The 17,511-nt window shown below is 43.8% G+C and overlaps 1 protein-coding gene across 1 annotated transcript; it reads left to right on the top strand.

Moving 5' to 3' along the window:
* Nucleotides 1-1,301: 1,301 nt before the first annotated feature.
* On the top strand, nt 1,302-16,972 carry LOC144107579 (uncharacterized). The gene is made up of 2 exons (XM_077640658.1): nt 1,302-1,500; nt 12,836-16,972. Exon 2 carries the CDS (start codon nt 12,865-12,867, stop codon nt 13,195-13,197), a length of 333 nt encoding a protein of 110 aa, XP_077496784.1. The 5' UTR covers nt 1,302-1,500; nt 12,836-12,864; the 3' UTR covers nt 13,198-16,972.
* The last annotated feature ends 539 nt before the right edge of the window (nt 16,973-17,511 follow it).

Genomic DNA, 17,511 nt, shown 5'->3' with positions numbered 1-17,511 from the left:
CATACTCAGCGACTCTAAATTTGCCATACGCAATTATGCGAGGGGCAGAATTTCTCAGGCAGAAATGAGCATATTGGGTCAAACCAAAGACTTAGACAGAATTATTGAATTGATATGGGTCCCGGCTCACTCGGGGAACCCTGGTAACGAAGCGGCACACATAACAGCTCGAGGATTCGTCAGCCGAGCAGGGGACGCTGTCGTTGCTGAGAGTTTTTCGAAGGACGGCCTATCATCTTTTCACGATATTACTAATCATTTTAAACTTGAAAGGAGGATATTCCCCCCTCCAGACAAAGCCTTTAATAAGGAGCAGGAGACCACTTGGAGGCGACTCCAGACGCGATCCTTCATGACGCCTTACCTGTTGTCAAAATTCTACCCCCGTGAATACGACCCTGCATGTACATTGTGTGGTGATTTAGCCACTTATGATCACCTATTGTGGAATTGTAAAGAGGAGCCACCCCCGAAATCTCTAATACAGGTTCCTACTCTCGAGCAGTGGGAGGCCGTGTTGGCCAGCTCAGACTTGGGAGTTCAAACCCGGGTCATTGAATGGGCTACCCAGGTCGCTGTCAGCCGTGGACTGATAGCCACCTAGCACGGATCGTCTGCATTCTGCCTTTTCTGACGAATTAAATGTTTTCCAATCGCTAATCTCACAAAACGCGTTACCCCCTACACTACTCGAGCTCCGGAGACTTGGTGTGTTCCTCATCCGCGAACTAGTTATGGTCAACAAATGTTAAGCTACAGGTTGCCCAAGTTACTAAATGACCTCACTCAATGTAACATCGACGTGCTGACTTGTTCTTTAAAAACCTGCTTGAAATATCTTTGTACGCGTGTCTGTGTTTCTGTGATAAGCTGTGTACGGCATTTTTTATTTTATTTCTCTTTTACTGTTTGAATTGTATATTTCTGGGTTTCATGCTTTGCCTTCGTTTTAACTCTAGTCCATTAATAAGCCTTCTCTCCGCCCTGCTGCAGCCACTGTAACGGTACTCGGCGCCAGTCAAGCTGCCCCCGAGCAGCTTTTTCCCCTTGCATCCCCCACAACCATTGTATCTGCTTGTTTGTGGAAATAAACTCAAAATCAAACTCAAATAGAGGTGAATATGAAGCCGGTAAATGAACTCCTTCCTTAAAAACTGATTCCGATTCTGAATACCATTGACCCCGCTCGAGATATGCTTTTATGGATTTCAATTTCCCTCCTTTCCAGTCGCCCTCCAAGCCAATCGACGCTGCTCCTTGCTCTCCTCAACAGAGTTAGCGCTAGCGATAGCACCTGCATCGGCATCATTCGCCAACATGGCGTCGGAGCGTTAGCGTCGTCGGTGAAGTCCCTGAAAGGTTGCGTCTCTAAAGTTCACGCTGTCACTGTTCATACAGCTAATCGCAACTGCACAGCCATCGAAGTGCTCTAGCTGACTGGGTGCTACATCATCTGATGTTCCACGCCTGGATTGCGCCCAGAGGTCCTCCGGTTCAAAGGCGAGTCGCGCAGAAGACAAGAATCGCAGCAGATACATCTGCGCCAGACATCTGTGCGAAATCTCAGCGCAGGCAGCTCTCCAGTGTAGCTGCTCATAACCTCTCCCTCTGTTACGTGCACGATCTATTTTTTTTTTCGGACTTATTAAATCAGTTCACGCGAATGCAAACGCTGCGCAGCAGTGCCTTCTCGTACGGAGACTCGTATTTCCGAAACAGTTGTGGGACGCGATTATTCCTTTATTGTTTACTTTACTTTTCGCCATGCGCAGGGAACCGCCACACTGATGTAGTCCGCGCTGGCATTTATATGGGTGCATTCATCTGTGGTACTGATCTCCGCTCTTCGTTGTTCAGCTTTCGCTTGCATCTGACCGCAGGTGGCCGATGGCTCATAAAACTCCCACTCCGCTGTACCAACCCAGGCCTACACGGCCCGCATTGCGATATGCGCTACGCTAATCTGAAGCCCGCATTGTGTACACCTTACGCAGTTTACGCTGTAAAAGCAGCAGTATTCCTGTTTCCCTAACGAGGGCCGCAGGAGGTAAGAGGCGACAAGAATGATCTTTCTTCTCAATTTTTTGTTTTTTTGCTTTTGGGTGTCACGGCCTAGCGCAGCGGGTACTCGGAGAGGCCGCCGCTCAACTGAGGAGGCGCAGTCTGACAGCAGCTGTTGGGCTTGGAGGAACGGTGGTTGTGTCTGTGTGGCACGTATGTGTCAATGTGGCCGCCGCACTTGTGCACAAGCATTGTCTCTGAAATGCAGCAGCTGCGGTCAGATGTTACTTCGCTGGTTCATCAGCGAGCTCGTTCGCATCAGATCGTTGCAGAGACGTGTTCAGTCGTTTCGCCCATCGAAGCTGATCGGGATCTGTAGCCGGAAAAGTGCAACCGCTGTCATGCACGGTAACCTAGTACAGATATGTGTACAGCTAAACGTTTCGCCTTATTTAAAAAGGTTGTGTTGCATTGATGGCAAGGGTGATGTATTGAGGTGTCATGGTTGTTATTGCGCAGCTTATTTAGCACCTTAGTGTCCTAGGAAAGGAAGGGAGGGGGGGGGGGTATAATGTAGCATAACATTTTGTATGCACCTTAGCTGCATTTTTAATTATTTACTGAGATATCTTGGCTACTTGCTTATCTTTTAAAGCAGCTTGGCCAGCTTTAGGCTCCTTAATTATCATTGCACATGGTGGAGTTTACTGCTTGAAGGTATGCATTCCAACAAAAGGAAGTTGTAAGTAGCTTAGGTGAGGTTGAATGCACCAGTTTTTTTTTTTTTAACTTAAATTGTGCATGCTGCATCCTGAGACACTTGACATGGTAGTTATCACTGCCTGAAAACTGATACCTTGAGGTGTGTTAAATGTTTTGTGTTCCCTTGCCCAAGATTACTGCTCTAGCCATTCAAGACCGACTCATCTGTATAAAAAGCCTTATACTAAAACGTCTGTTTTGTACATTGCTGTTTTGGAAATGGAAGGAGCTGTCAGTTGGAATTTGTATACAAACTAGTGCCTCATACTTTTGCTGTTTCGTCAAAAGGTGTTGGTCTTCAGTTCATTCGAGGTGCCTTGCACCTAGATCCATGGCACAGTTTACCATCTCATGAACAAAATATGTCTAGCATTTTTTTTTTAACTAAAACTCGCATGCATTCATACGGAAGACCCAAGTGTTAGTTTCTAATATACTAGATCTGTACCTCATGTATGGTATGCTTTTTGAGCTGGGCATCGGGAGGATGTAGATCAGAGCTGCTGCCTAAGTAGAACGACAATGTGGGGGCCTTGTAAAAATTGCTGTACTCAATGTAAAACAGCCCTGACAAAGTTTACTGCCTTAATGATGCAAAAGTTGCGAGCCAGGCTTGTATCATGTCATCTGAATGGTAAGCACTCGCAAGTTTTAGCCGGAGAACTGCCGGCTCTTCACTTTTAAACAGTGAAGTTTGCTCCAGTTTAAAATTTGCTCAGAATTCACCATGTTTTCAGAAGCAGCTAGGAGAACATGTGTTGAATTAATGGTAAATTGCTGAATGAACTGAACCTGGGGCTTGTGATTCTTAGACTTGTTGTCATTCCTTTTAATTTGTTTGTGTATATTTTTCACAGGCTACCTTATATCAGGGACAGGTGCTTTCGGGCGCCTTTTTTCATTTTCTTCTTTCCATTTTCAGCTAGGGAAACTGATGCGGGCCTATGGAGCTTCCCAGACCTCAACATTCTTCTCTTGATGCTCAGCACTTTTTGGAGCTGCATTTATATTGGCACTAGTTGCTAAAACATTGTCCATGACTTGTTACACTCCTGTTCTTGACATAAAAAACGATAAAGGATTATGAGACCAAGAGCTGCATGTACAAGGTTTGGCCACTCTTAGGGTGAACACGCGAGCTCATGGCCAGACTCTTCAGAATGCCAGTGTGTCTGACCCGGCTGTGCATCAGAGATTGGCAGACCACGCAAAGCACCACCTCCAGGTCCGCCTGTGCAGCTTTGTTTCGATGCATGGCCGTGTCGGATATATTGGCACTGTGAAGATAGCAGCTTGGAACATGTGTGTTGACCCTAAGAGTGGACGACCCTGTACCAGGCTTTGTGGAAAGTCACTGCTTGCTTAGAACTTCTTTGAATGTTGGGATTACTTGGCCGCCTGCTGTCAAATCTTCACATATTAAAATCCTGTACAGTGGTTCCTACATTCGCAGAAAACTAATTTTTAGCAGTAATGAAATCTGAAATGGGGAATGACTTTGCAGATGTCCTTTATATCGAAGAATGTGTATGTGAGCACTCTCATGTGTGTTGTCATGCCTTGTTGGTAGGTGTGGCTGTTTGTTTCTGTCAGATCAAGTGCTGCAACCACTAATGTTGTTCACATCATGCTTCACCAAAACGGATAATACAGCTATCCATGCTTAGCAAGCAAAAGTGGCCCATTTGCATTATTATAAAAAAAAAGGCAAGGAAAAATATGCAAAAGATATGGTTAAGTGCACTGCAAAATTGTGGGCTATGCCCCCTGTGTCCATCAGTGTTCCTTGTCTCCTGTGAAAAATGAAAATTCATGCAGTGTAGTTTTGCTTTGCAAGCATGGACAGCACGTTCTACAAAGTTTTGCAGGGAATCATACTTTGCAAGTCTTGATGGGTTGCCAAACATGTACGGTGGGATTTTTGTTGTGCGCCACAAGGTGATGATGTGCTGTTGCTACCGGCACAGTTATAGTTTGAAAGCTATGATGTTCTACCAAGAAAAGCTATCTAGTTTATTTGTGTCACCTGTAGGCTTGTTTAATAGTACTGTAATATAATCATCATCATCAGGCAAGTTGGCTACAAGACAAAGGCTCTCACCAAGTGATATATGCAAGTCTTGCAAATACAACTACTTTTTGTATGTATGCAGTGCAGCATACATGGAAGTGTTCGAAGTAAATAAGCATTCTTGAAGTAGCTGCTGTTGGCAACAATGCAGACTGATGGGCAGGTTGGTATGACATTAGGCTAAAACAGTGCACATGCACAAGGACTTGGGGAGATATGAAAACAGCGCTGTGTCTTGTCTCATCTTTCCTCGTTCTTGTGAATGTGCGCTGTTTTAGCGTTATTATGCTGTTGGCAGTCAATTGCGTCGCTGTACTAACTACGTGCAGCTCATGTAGTTGCTTAACTATTTTTTTTAAATCTCAAGCGGAATGTTGAGGTGGATGATCCGAAATATAGCTGGCGCAGAAAAAAATGTGTACTTCGCCTATTTTTAAGATTTTCTTATGAAATACGACTGGCCACGTAAACATTTTAATTTTTTACACTGCTAATCAAGAGTTTTGCGCTATGCAACGGTAGCAGAGGTTATTTTCTTGTGCAGTCACTGCCCATTGGTGACTACCTATGTGTTACTGGAGAGGGGAACATGTCTTGTGGTTTAACGTTTGATCTCACATTGAAATTTCTAGCATTTGTGTGGTTTGGTTTTTCAGTACTCCGAGTGATAGAATGTCGTGAGACGCAGTGAATGCTCATTAACATGAAGCAGCAGCTTCTCTCCTTGTTATATGTTCTTTGTGAATTATACTAAGCTTTTTTTTTTTTAAATATCAAATCAATGAGGTACAGTTTCACTCAAGCAAGCTGCTTGGTATAGCAGACTGAAATATATCTACAAACATGAAACATGGGTCAGTTAGCATATCTGGCAAGATTGAAATGCGGGATATTAATTCAACAACACCTTGTGTGTTCAACTTTGTACCTGTGCGCTTTGTATTTACCTTACTCATGGGTTTTACTAGCACCACCCATTGCATTGAACGATGCTTTTGAACGTGGTCACTCAATGTCTTGTTGCATTTCTTACTAGAGCTTTTATTACTTCCTGCTATTTAAGCCTCTCTTATTTTCCATATGTTTCAAGAATAGTAGTGTGTGAATTGGTTGCACCTGAACACATTTCTGAGTAGTTATTGAAAGTAGAGGGCATACAGCAAACAGTGTTAAAGGGACACTGAAGTTGGCTTGTATTGATAGAATACCAGCTCCTTAACACAAAAACAGCACTCTTTCTGAAAACAAAGGTCTTGTAAGGTAGAAAGGAGCAAGAAATAAAATACAGGTATCGACCCCACAGGCCAATCTCGCAATTACAAGGGTGATGATGAAATAAGACAAAAGACGCCACAGATATATGACGCTGACAAGGGTGCATGAAGGTTACGTGTTTGATCGATACGCGCTTTTATCACACGATGAAGACGAAAAAAAGACAACCTGAACGTTGGAAGTCAACGAAAACTTGCAGCCGGCGGCCCAACAGGCGGCCAGCTGAGTTTCGGCATGTTTCGGGGTGCTTCGCGACTATGCGTTCTGCGGGCCCTCATGGTGTCGTTATGCGCCTCGATTCACAAGGGCGGAGCAGCAGTGAACCTCCAAGTGCCTCTCTAAGTGCCCCCCGGACGAAGTTCGTGCCACGGCACGCAACTGCGACAAGGAAATATAGCTGTTTGCAGCCAGTGTTCAACGCGCCTCCAAGTTAGCAAACGCACCGCTCGGCGTGTTCGCTTCGTCAGCGTACCAAGACGCTGGGCTGCATAACCAGCCCTACGAGGATTATTATTACAGAATTTAAACATGCCCGCACGTACCAGTCGCTACACAGCAGTCGTGACGGTGGCTGAGCGGTGACGGCGACGCTGCCGACTCCTCGGCGCTCGGACTTTCTTTACCGCCACCGGACCCGCGGCCTCAGTCCTCAAAACCATCGCACGCTGTGTGGGGTTGAGGTCGCTGAATGTAGGCTGCGGTTCTTAGCGAGAACTTCTTCGGAATCTGGAACGGGATCCATCGTAACACTGGTGCAAACGTAAACGAAGCGACAACGGCTGATAGAGGCCTTCAACGTCCTCCCGGCAGTAGTTTTGGTTTCGGCTGCTGCCAGGCGGGAGTGCATCTCTCGTAGCCACCAATCACGGAGTCCTCGTTTCCGTTTCCGCTGCTTTACGTCACCTTTTGGGTCATCAGAGATTGAATCGTAGCGGCGGGAAAAAGGTTTTCAACTTCGAATCTCATAGCAGCAAATGCACCTTTCGCTGCCGGGTTAGCGGCAACAAAGCCGCAAAATTCCGAGCTATCGGATTTTACTAGCAAAAAAAAATTTGATAACATTGTCCTCAGTGTCCCTTTAAATTCAACTGTGTAGGTTGTACTTAATTATGCATTTCCATCTGCACTCCACTGTTGATATTGCATGCACAACTGGTTCTTCTTTTGATTTTATGGGCTGTAATTGTCATTTTCTAGCCCAAGGATTTAAACTAAGTTTGAAAGTGACTTACGCCATCTGTCCAAAGCTTTGACACATATGGCTGTAATAAAAGGTCATTTGTAGCAAGAACTGTCAAGCTTTGAAACATGTTGTGGCAGTGTACCATTCTAGTCACTATTGCATACAGTTTTTTCTTTACAAGTGTCAAGGTTTCAGCATATTCGCATGCTTGCGTCAACTGGAACCTGTGTACATCTGTCTAATAATGCCAATTTAGAATCAAACAGTGCTCATGACCACAATAGCAGAACACTTTGCCTGTATAGTGATATAGTTCCAAACTTCATTAGTGACTGACCGGAGCTTAATAAGATTCACTCCTATTGCATATTTAATTATGTAATTTAGGTCAAATGCTTTCATTTCAGGGGTGGTGTACCAGTTCAGAATAAATTTTCACGTTTACCAAGAAATGTTCAGTTTGCTCGAAAGTTAAGAGTGCACATTGATAAAATCTCAGCTCTGCAAATTAAGCAAATATCATGTTCGTTCCTTCAAAATTTTTTAAATCCTAAACTGTCATAGCATAGTGGCGAGGTTTGCCAAGATTACATAATCAAAATAAAAGTCTGCAATGCTAATTGACAGGCTGAGTTTAATTGATCAGGCTAATCTCTAAGCTTTTTTTTATTAAATGATCTCTCCCTCTTTTCTTCCCGCAGTGAGCATGGCAGTTATTATTGCCTGCCGAACATTTATGTGACTAACTAGTTCAGGGTTTCAGTGATACGAGCCTGTCACTTAGGAACTTTCAGATTTTACACTTTCCTCATATCTTCCCAAATCACACAGTGCCTAAATCAAAGATTCTGGCTCCAGCAGTGCCAAGATCTTTGTAATCTTTCCTGCACATAGAAACACTGCCTTAGTCACAGAGATGTCTTGCTGTTAAAATCTTGCTTTTATCCCACTTGTATAACCACAAAAATAAGAATACCACTGCTGGAAGACAAGCTTCTTGTTAGCACTCTCAATGATGTGTTTTCAAGAGTTGTAGTTTTGTAAACCATGCCTTTTGTTGTCAACTCTGTTTTGTGGTCTCTCTTTTTCAGTGGCAACAGAGAACTGGACTGTAGACGACACCATGTGGGCAGGTGAAAGTGAGGAGGCCGATGACCTTGTGTCGGAAACAAGGAGGCTACCGCCATGGACGAGGGTGTCAGGCGTGTGGCGGTGCAATCGGTGCGTGTACACTGCCCCAGATATGTACCGGATCAAGCGACACCAAGTGACACACACGGGCGAGCGCCGCTACTACTGCCCCATCTGCCAGGCACGCTTCACCGCCAAGCAGAGCGTTAAAACTCACATGAGACAACACACGGGTGAACGGCCGTATGCATGCAGCCTGTGTCCTGCGCGCTTTGCCCGTAAGCAGCGTCTTGCAAGACACCTGCGGAGTTGTAGTATTAGTGGATTAGAACCAGCCATGTGATGCTTCTAATGAAACATGTGATTTTAATAGAACTGCGGCAAACAAGACAGGGTAAAGAGAAGCTGCTTCATATTGACGTTGTTTTTCTCATTAACACTTTAGAAAGTATTGCACTCATGGTAGGGACCAGCATATGAAGACACAGTCAAAGCAGTACTGTGTTTGCACATTGCTCTGCTTCCCTTCCTGCTCTCTCGTGAGCACCGCAATTTCCTGTGCGTGCAGTAGGCACTTAAGTTGGTGTGTCCTTTACTGCTCTTCATGCTTAGTCCATTTGCAATGCCGTCATCTTAGAGATGCATTCCTCTAGTGAGCCATTTTTTTTAGCTTAGTCAGACTAAGTTGTGAGGGTGTTTGTCCACTTGGCATACTGTAATAAGCTCAGGATACAAAAATTGAACCCAAGCTTACCATAATCACTGCTTGTTTGTGTGTTAGTAAACATACATCTCCCCTTGGTGTGAAACAGTGCAGTCATGCCTTGCATGCTGTTACAAAACAGGACCTACTATGGTTGGTCTCCCCTGGTGCTACAAGTTGTTTTGGGTTGTAAGATGGGCTGATTGGCTTACCATAGATTGAGCTAAAAAACAATGCAAGAAAGTGCAGTGACCGCACTGTACAAGTGCCAAGTGAGCACTTGTGTTGTGTGGTCATCAACCTTGTTATGTTTTGCTGTTTTTTAGTTCAAGTTGTTATGGTTTGCATTTGTCAGTTTGGTTGCCCGCTAGTGAAAAAAATATGGTTTGTACTTTCGTAGTGCAGAGGATGCAATGTGAGGTGAAAATTTTCTTTTGAAGCAGTATCTGTGATAACTAATCATCACAGATAAAAACAGGCTGATGGAAAGTGGTAACAGAAGGGGCCGACTTAACTTGGCACCAAAAGCGTGGTATTGCAGGCACTTTCATGGTCAGTAATCCACGTCTTTTCATGTAGAAGGGACTGCTACCACTGCTGAGAATTTGCCTTTTATGATTGTGATTTTTGATGATGCTTCACATTTGTGATTTCTTAGTCAACCGAGCTTTGGTTTTTTGCTGTGATAACTGTTTGCTTTACTTGACATACGAATTACAAACAAATGAGGTGCACTGTACCAGTCGACCAAAGAAAGCCAGTGAAGGCTGAGCTATGTCTGAACCAATAATACATACTAGGTTGTTATGCCAAATTTTCGCAGTCCTTTGCAAAACTTGGTTTAGAGCTTGACTTTCAACTGTGTGCTTGCCTACTTTTTATACCATCCACCATGTGTGGTGCAAAAATACCTAGGCTGAGATGCCCAGTTCTTTCGCAAGTCGCTGTTTCAGCTTGTTGGCTGAACAAGCTGAACAATGTGCGCAGGAGCTTGCACATGGCAAATGCACAAAACAGAAAAGCTTGCACATTCCATTGAATGCAGGTGTGGTCATTATGATGCAGCATTGTTCTTGTTATATACGGGGGTCTTAAGTGTCGTTCTTGAACTTGGACTTGTTTAAACTGTGCAATATGTCTGCAGACATCAACACTTGAAATGCAGCAAATGAATTTACCCCATCCAAACTGCCTTGTTATTTTCTAGCACATTATGCACTCTCCTATGCCATGACACATGAGGGGAAGAGGTTTTGGCAGATAGCACTGCCTGTGTTCCTGTTAGCATCGCTGGATTGTGCCGCAGTTGTACATTATGCTCATAAGTTTTTTAAGGAAAATCTGTTCTCATTCTGTTGTGTCCTCAGGGCTCTTCATTTTGTCGTGTGTTGCGGTACGTTGCCAGGTTTTCAAATGAATCTTACGGGCTTTTATTGAGTAAAGTTAGGTCTAATAAAGGTGGCAGTCAAGTTATTATTCGCATTACTAGTCATAAGCTAATGTCAGACAATTCACGTCTGTTTTTTTCCACCCTCTCAGCGATTGAGCTAGTTCTTGCGTCATGGCTGTTTACATGCCTCGATGTCTCTGTGATGTTTCGGTGATGGATGAAATTTTCAAGTATTCATGTTTTCTTCGGCAAAGAATGTTTCTGCAAGTTATGTTGTGGTTCACATTCAGTGATGTGGCTGTCATAATTATATATTTACACCATTTACTTTTGTTTCATTTTTCAGTCGCGCTCCCGATAAATCTGACGCTGAGTTTGGAAATAAAACTGGTTTGCAGTAAAACCTGTTCTGTAATTCTTTATTATAAATTCTGTCATCCTGCAAGAATTTCACGTTAGTTTTGTTGGAAAATCACTAATACTCTTTTTCATATTTTGGAATTATCAGGCAGTCCCCTAATGTCAGGCCTTTTTCTTTTTTTTTAAATTGCAGGATGCACTAAACAACGAATTGCACATTTCACAGCGTTTAACTTGCACCTACCTGTGTAAAGCTGTTTTTATCCCCCCCCCCCCCTCCCCCCCGCTCTTCTTTTTGGTAAACCTGCTATGTAGTGTGTTTCACCTATTGGGAACCAAAGCTTAATTAAGAATAGGATGACTGATTTTGCAAGAATCGAGCGCAAGGGGTATTTCTGGCAGTCACCAAGTACAATGCACATTTTTTTATTTCTTAACTGATTATTTAGCCATAATCTTTCTGTGGGAAGTTTCAGCACGAGAGTTGCATGGCAACAAGAGAAACTCCAAATGCTACAATCTTCAGAAATGTAACTTTATTCTGAACTTTTTTTTTTTAGCATTGAACGTAGCTTGTGTGACTCAACATGTACAGAATGTGTTGTCTGCCTCTAATCTTTGCCCTTGTTTTCAAGGGCTGCGGCATTCATCAAGATTGATGCCATTAGGTGCTATTATAGCACCTTAAGGCTTTCTAAACTAATCTTTTCACGCGTCTGCAATGGTTAAATGCTTAGTTAATAAGAATAAAAATGCTGCAAAGTGTATCAGGTGACTACCAGATATACTATTTTAGTTCATTGCAAAAGGTACCATGCATATGTAGAACTTTGGTTCAAGTTATATGAAGTGAACCTGCATTTATGGTTTATTATTGTATTATTAAGTGCTTACCTACTCCCTCTTGCACAAAAAAGCTTGCATGTGTGTCCAATTGTTGTGCAAGGCGCACTAAGATAACTTTTCGGGATATACCTGGAACTTGTGAATAATAAGATGGCAATTTTTCCTCTCATTATTTTTGTCTGTACTAGTATGGTGAGCTGATTTGCACAACACATGGTTAATGTAATTACACACAAGAAGCCCTGTCGCATTGGCTACCTAAGTTTGTAAGAGGAAGAAGGTCCAGCACGACTGTGATATTTTTCTGTCAAACCCAGGCAGTGAATGTTGATGCTTCCTTTGTTATCATCATTTCCGTTTGTTAATTCCTTGCTTCATTTTGTGATGTTCGTCTTTTTGACTGTTTTGGATTATGTGAAAGTGATTTGCTGACTAGGAGTACCAGGATGTTATCTGATTAACATAAGGGTATATCACTCGGTGCTCAGTTTGTGCATTTGATGTAGGCTACTGGATGCACCCGTGGAACAACTGGGAATATTCGACTACAGATTGCAATTATTGGTTAAAACAATGGGAGCAGCAAAACAAATCTAACGTTTTGAAACTCTGGAAATCTTTTTTGTGCTGTGCTGCCTAGTACAATAGCAGATTTCAGCAATGTTGAAGTAATTTTTATAACGGTTTTGACATAGACAGCATAAACTGTGCAGTGCTGGAAAGGAAAGGGCAATGAGTGCTGAATTAATAAAATAGGAAAGAGAGTCTTGCAAGTGTCTGTTAACATGATTCTCAGCATGAGATTCGATGCTTCTTGCACGGCTAACTGCACAAGGCTGCTACTTAGCGAAATACTAGAAGTTACCTTGAGGAAGTCGTAAATGAAGGCTGGTCTTTAAGGCCTACAGTCTGCGCTTGTCTCAGCAGCATAGTCATATTGTGCCTCTAGTTTCTGCAAGCTTCTTCGCAGTAGAGATGTAGGAACAATTTCCTGTTTTTCCTCTTGGAAAAAAAATTTGGAAAGGGATGTTCAGGGCAAAGTGCACTTCACTCGAACAGTGTCGTGTTCCTCCTACGATTCACTTTTTTCCTTTTTTCCTGCCAATCCCACAGTGAATGGTGACGGATGCCACGCTGAGACGATGGCAATGGCGGGAGTGCGAGCGATGTTCTCAAGCGTAGCGGCTCCGCTGCGGCACCGGCGATTCCGGTGCGAGGTGTGCCACTACATGAGTTCGAGTCGGTGGCACCTGAAGCGCCACCAGCTGATCCACACGGGAGAGAAGCCGTTCAAGTGCCACCTCTGCCCCATGACCTTTGCCCTGAAGCACAACATGGCGACCCACATGAGGACTCACACTGGTGAGAGGCCGTTTCAGTGCGCCATCTGCCCTCGGACCTTCACCCAGCAGCAGGGCCTCAAGAAGCACGCCCTGAAGCACACGTCCGCCTTTGAATACTATGCATCACTGTGAAGCAGGCCCCCGGTTTGGAGTGCCTATGCTCAGCTTCATACATAGCTGTCAACGCTGCCAAAGCTGGCATGCCTGTTCGGGCAGGCTAAGTCTACCCATACAACCAAAGAGAACACAGGCCACATGTCTATAGTGCCATGAGTAGCAACCTCCTGGACTTCGTTTTACCTCTTGCCACATTTTTGTCATGTGACTCGTCGAGACTTTGAGAAGCAAGAATTATATGTGGCTGGTAGGGCAATTTGCTTCTACACCATTCAAGCTTAAAAAGCAGTTCACATTCAGCGAAAATTATAGCCAGAGGGCCCGAACACCGAGCACCTCACAGCTTCGATTGCTGTCTTCAGTGATAGCACTTCGTTTTATACCGCTCTTTGTTTTCATCCAAGCACTCACCGAGGCTTCGAGAAGAACAAATGATGCATGGTGGAGTGATATAGTTTTGCTGGCACACTACTTCCACAGTCTCTGCAGCGCTGACTACTATGTATGAAGTGTAGCATAGGTGTGATGCATACAGGTTATACTTCCTTACTTTTCTTGTACCATCAGGCACGCAGATTTGTGGAGCGTGAGGTGTGAAAAAATCTCCTTCAGGCCAATGCATATGCCCAGGGATTATAAAGGGCATGCATTTGTGCAAGAAAATCCAACACTCTGGCATACTCATCCAGCTGCCATGGCACAGATGGAACTAGTTGTATATAAATTCAGCACATCATTGCCTAGCCATTACGGAGCGTTATTTTGCATAATTTTGAGTTAATCAACCAGCAAATTACTGAAGTCAAAAAAGGAACTCAAGCATTCTTTTTAACTGAAATAGTGTTCCTGAATTTTTTGGTGTAAATATGATATGTTAGTTATGATTTGAAGATTAAAATGGAATTTCTGTCATTTAGTGCTTGAAGCATATATGTAGGCGCAAGCACTGGCAGCTTGTTTGAGCTTGGGATGTAATTTGTAGAAAGTTTTAATTGTACAGCTGCCGATGCTAGCTGAGACTGGACATATTTCTGGATTCCATTTGCTGCTCTGAGGTACATCATTGTGCGGAACTTGCAGGCTGCCGTGAATAGCCTGTTTCTTGAGATCGGGAGTTGAATGAAAGTTAAACACAAGTGATTTGTGCATAGTGGTAACAATGCCTATGAGGTTCCAACATCTTACACAAAAGAGTAAATAGCGCTCCCATATCTTTATTTATGGAAGGTTGTGACTCATCTGCAATGCTCTCGGTTTGCGAGGCTTTATCTGCGAAACTGAATTTATTTGTGTGGGGAAGCGGAGAACATTTTGGTGCATGGTGGCAGCAGTTACGCAACTACCTTTAACTAATACCCGTCACACAGGCACTTTCAAAGGCTATTGAGTTGAGAATCTTCGAGATTTTCAGTCGTTGTCGAACTCGAAGGAGCTGTGCCGCTGCCAGACGGCAAACTCGATCGCCGTTGAGAGATTCCATCATCTCACACCAAGTATTGTGGCGCCGTCATTGCCGCCAATAATTTTGCAGGCATGCTAGCAATCATTCAACAAGTTTAACCTGAAATGGTTCAAAACAAAATTTTGCTTTGTTGCAGTGTTGTTAATCACTCTTGAAATGAACTTTGTTGTATTGGACAAGCTGTAGTAGCACTGATGTCCTTTTGAGGAAGCTTATGTTGGTTGTTCCTGTATTGCTGGCAATAATGGTGTTGCACCTGCTGCGGTGTTTTGTTGTCTGGGCTGTCTTTCTTTTTTTTTTCGGCGAAATTAGTTGTATATTTTTAACTTCCATATTTTTTGAAGATGGTAATGCTCAGACTTTGTTCTCAAGCGTGTTGCTGCGAGCGCTTCGTGTCCGAGAGTGCATGCAGCTGGCGTTTCAAGGCCCTCGGTGGGGTTCCGTGCTGCTGTGTTGACTCGATAGACTGTTGACTCGATGGCCATCAGAGCCACCCATGTAGCAGCGCTCAATTGGCCTTTGAGTCCACCAGTTCAAGGGCCTTCGAGACGACTGTGTGACAGAGGTATAACTACACCTTTCATTTGTTTTTATTTTCTTGTTTTCATGTGCCACCCAAATTCTGCACTTGTGAGACCAGCAGATGGCAGCTGTTTACATATATAAGCCGATGTGCATTTCATATATACTGTACTCGTTTTTTTGCATTATAGGACCTGGCTGCCAGTTGCACTAATTGTTTAGTTATTCATTTTTATTTATTAACCCATGCAGAGTGACCTTTGTAACTATTACCACCAGCATAGGGGATGTGTAACAAAAGCTTTGAGGTGGGTGATACACAGGGTTTGGCGGTAGCATACTGCGTTTTCATTGGCAGTGCTGAGCTGTGGCCATGCAGTTGCGAAAATACAATGGGGAAATTATCTTAGGGTGTCTTCGGCTGACGGCACTTTTGGAGTGTTTGGAGTGGCGGCACTTTTGGCTGGGTCGGGCATGACACGAGTGCGCGGCACCGTGCCACCATGGAGGCTGACAGTAGAGCGTGCTAGTAGACAGCGCAGCGGAATTTCGCTCAGTGGTGGTCAAGAGCAAGCTTCGATGAAGAGGCGAAGGAGACAACGCACCTCGAGTGCTCACATCTGAAAGAAGCATTGAATATGATAGCATTTGCAGTGCATTTATTTTTATTGTACTCGCGCACCCACTGGCCAACAATCCATGTACCTGCCTTCCCCTGGTGAGAAAATTAAGGGTTTGCATCAGTATCTTTCATGCTATGTTAGATCATGCAGTGGACGGCATGGAGGCATCTGTCGTATATCCTGTATGCGTGCACTTGATCACATGATACTTTCTTGAAATGTATACACGTGTGGAAGAATATTATGAAGGGACAGCCTGGCGAGCTGATATATCACATTTATTGAGAATCTTGACCAGATCAGTTTGGCAGTTACTTTGGCCGAAACTGTATAATGAGTGCATAAAAACTGGTAAGCTTAATGCTGCGGTGTGGTGTGTGACAAATCTGCCCCACCAGAATTACAACATTACGCAAGCACGCCTGCACATGCGCATCCTGCTTTGCCAGCTGTTTTGGTGCACGTCTGATTTAAGTGTTGCCCCTTGTGTTGTGTGTCCTTATTAGAGTCTTCAGCTTTATTGAGCTCACATTACCGACGTGCTTGTTACTACTGTATTTGCCCACATAATTTGTGCACCCCTAATTTATTTCCCGTGTTTATAAAAAAAAACTTTTATTGGCATATTTTACGCTCCCTGCTGAACAAAACCACCAGCATGCACGCAGGTGTGCGCGAGACAGTCTTGGGAAGACTGGCACGGCTGCAAAAGGTGTGAGTGGCAAGGGGGCAAATTGCGCACCGTTTGTCGAGCTCGCTTGCACTGGTGGTCGCTTTCCCAGACAAACAGTTGCGCGTGCGCTGGAATCCAAAACCGAGCTGCTAGCTGTTCAGTTTGCCGGTAGTCAGCCGGGCCACACGCGAGGGCACTGTTTTATCGCTCGTTATCTCCATTTGCCTCCGAAGGCTGGCTTCGTGACTGTATTGTTGCGCATTTATTGCTTTGAGCTGCGCATGCACTGTCATGCTATCCCACAAAGAACTACATAACATGGGGCTAAGCTAGAGGGGGTAGTCTTATATTTGAAGTGAACTTTTTTTTTTTTTGGCCTGCGAGGATTGCGAGTTGGGGGGTTCAGCGTATAGGCGGCAATATGCAGTTCATATTGTGTGTCATTACCTTTAGGACGTGTTCACAAAATTTTCGCATAATTTGCACTCCCCCTTTTTGAAGCCTTAATTTTTTAAAAAAAGTGCTCAAATTACAAGAGTAAATACGCTAATTGTACAAACTGCTAACTGCAGTAATTGACATTGCTTGTTTAGTAAAGATATCATTCGAGAATATCTAGTGTCTCAGAGGCCACGGAAAATTAAAAAAAGTGCTCAAATTACAAGAGTAAATACGCTAATTGTACAAACTGCTAACTGCAGTAATTGACATTGCTTGTTTAGTAAAGATATCATTCGAGAATATCTAGTGTCTCAGAGGCCACGGTAAAAAGGCGGTACAAAAAGCAAAAGCATTCGTCAGGTGCTTCACACATTTGGCATAAGCACTCAGGGATGTCCTACTCGTGTCATGCTTAACATCACTTCCTGTGCAGCAGTGCATTTCAGCCAAAGACACCACTAGTAGATGCGATGCTATACTAGGAGGTGGGAGTAGAATGCAATAGCAAATTTATCTTTGAACTTTGCAGAAAGAATTTCTGATCCATTGCATCATCAAAGCATTTTAATTTTGTAAGTAAACTTTCTTTGCAAGCTGTTGGACTTGTA

This window comes from Amblyomma americanum, chromosome 10, assembly GCF_052857255.1.
Source record: "Amblyomma americanum isolate KBUSLIRL-KWMA chromosome 10, ASM5285725v1, whole genome shotgun sequence".
NCBI classification, from domain to species: domain Eukaryota; kingdom Metazoa; phylum Arthropoda; class Arachnida; order Ixodida; family Ixodidae; genus Amblyomma; species Amblyomma americanum.
This window is presented reverse-complemented; position numbering and strand designations above follow the sequence as displayed.

Coding starts and splice junctions, on each gene's coding strand:
- LOC144107579 (XM_077640658.1), top strand. CDS start 12,865: ATGGCAATGGCGGGAGTGCGAGCGATGTTCTCAAGCGTAGCGGCTCCG.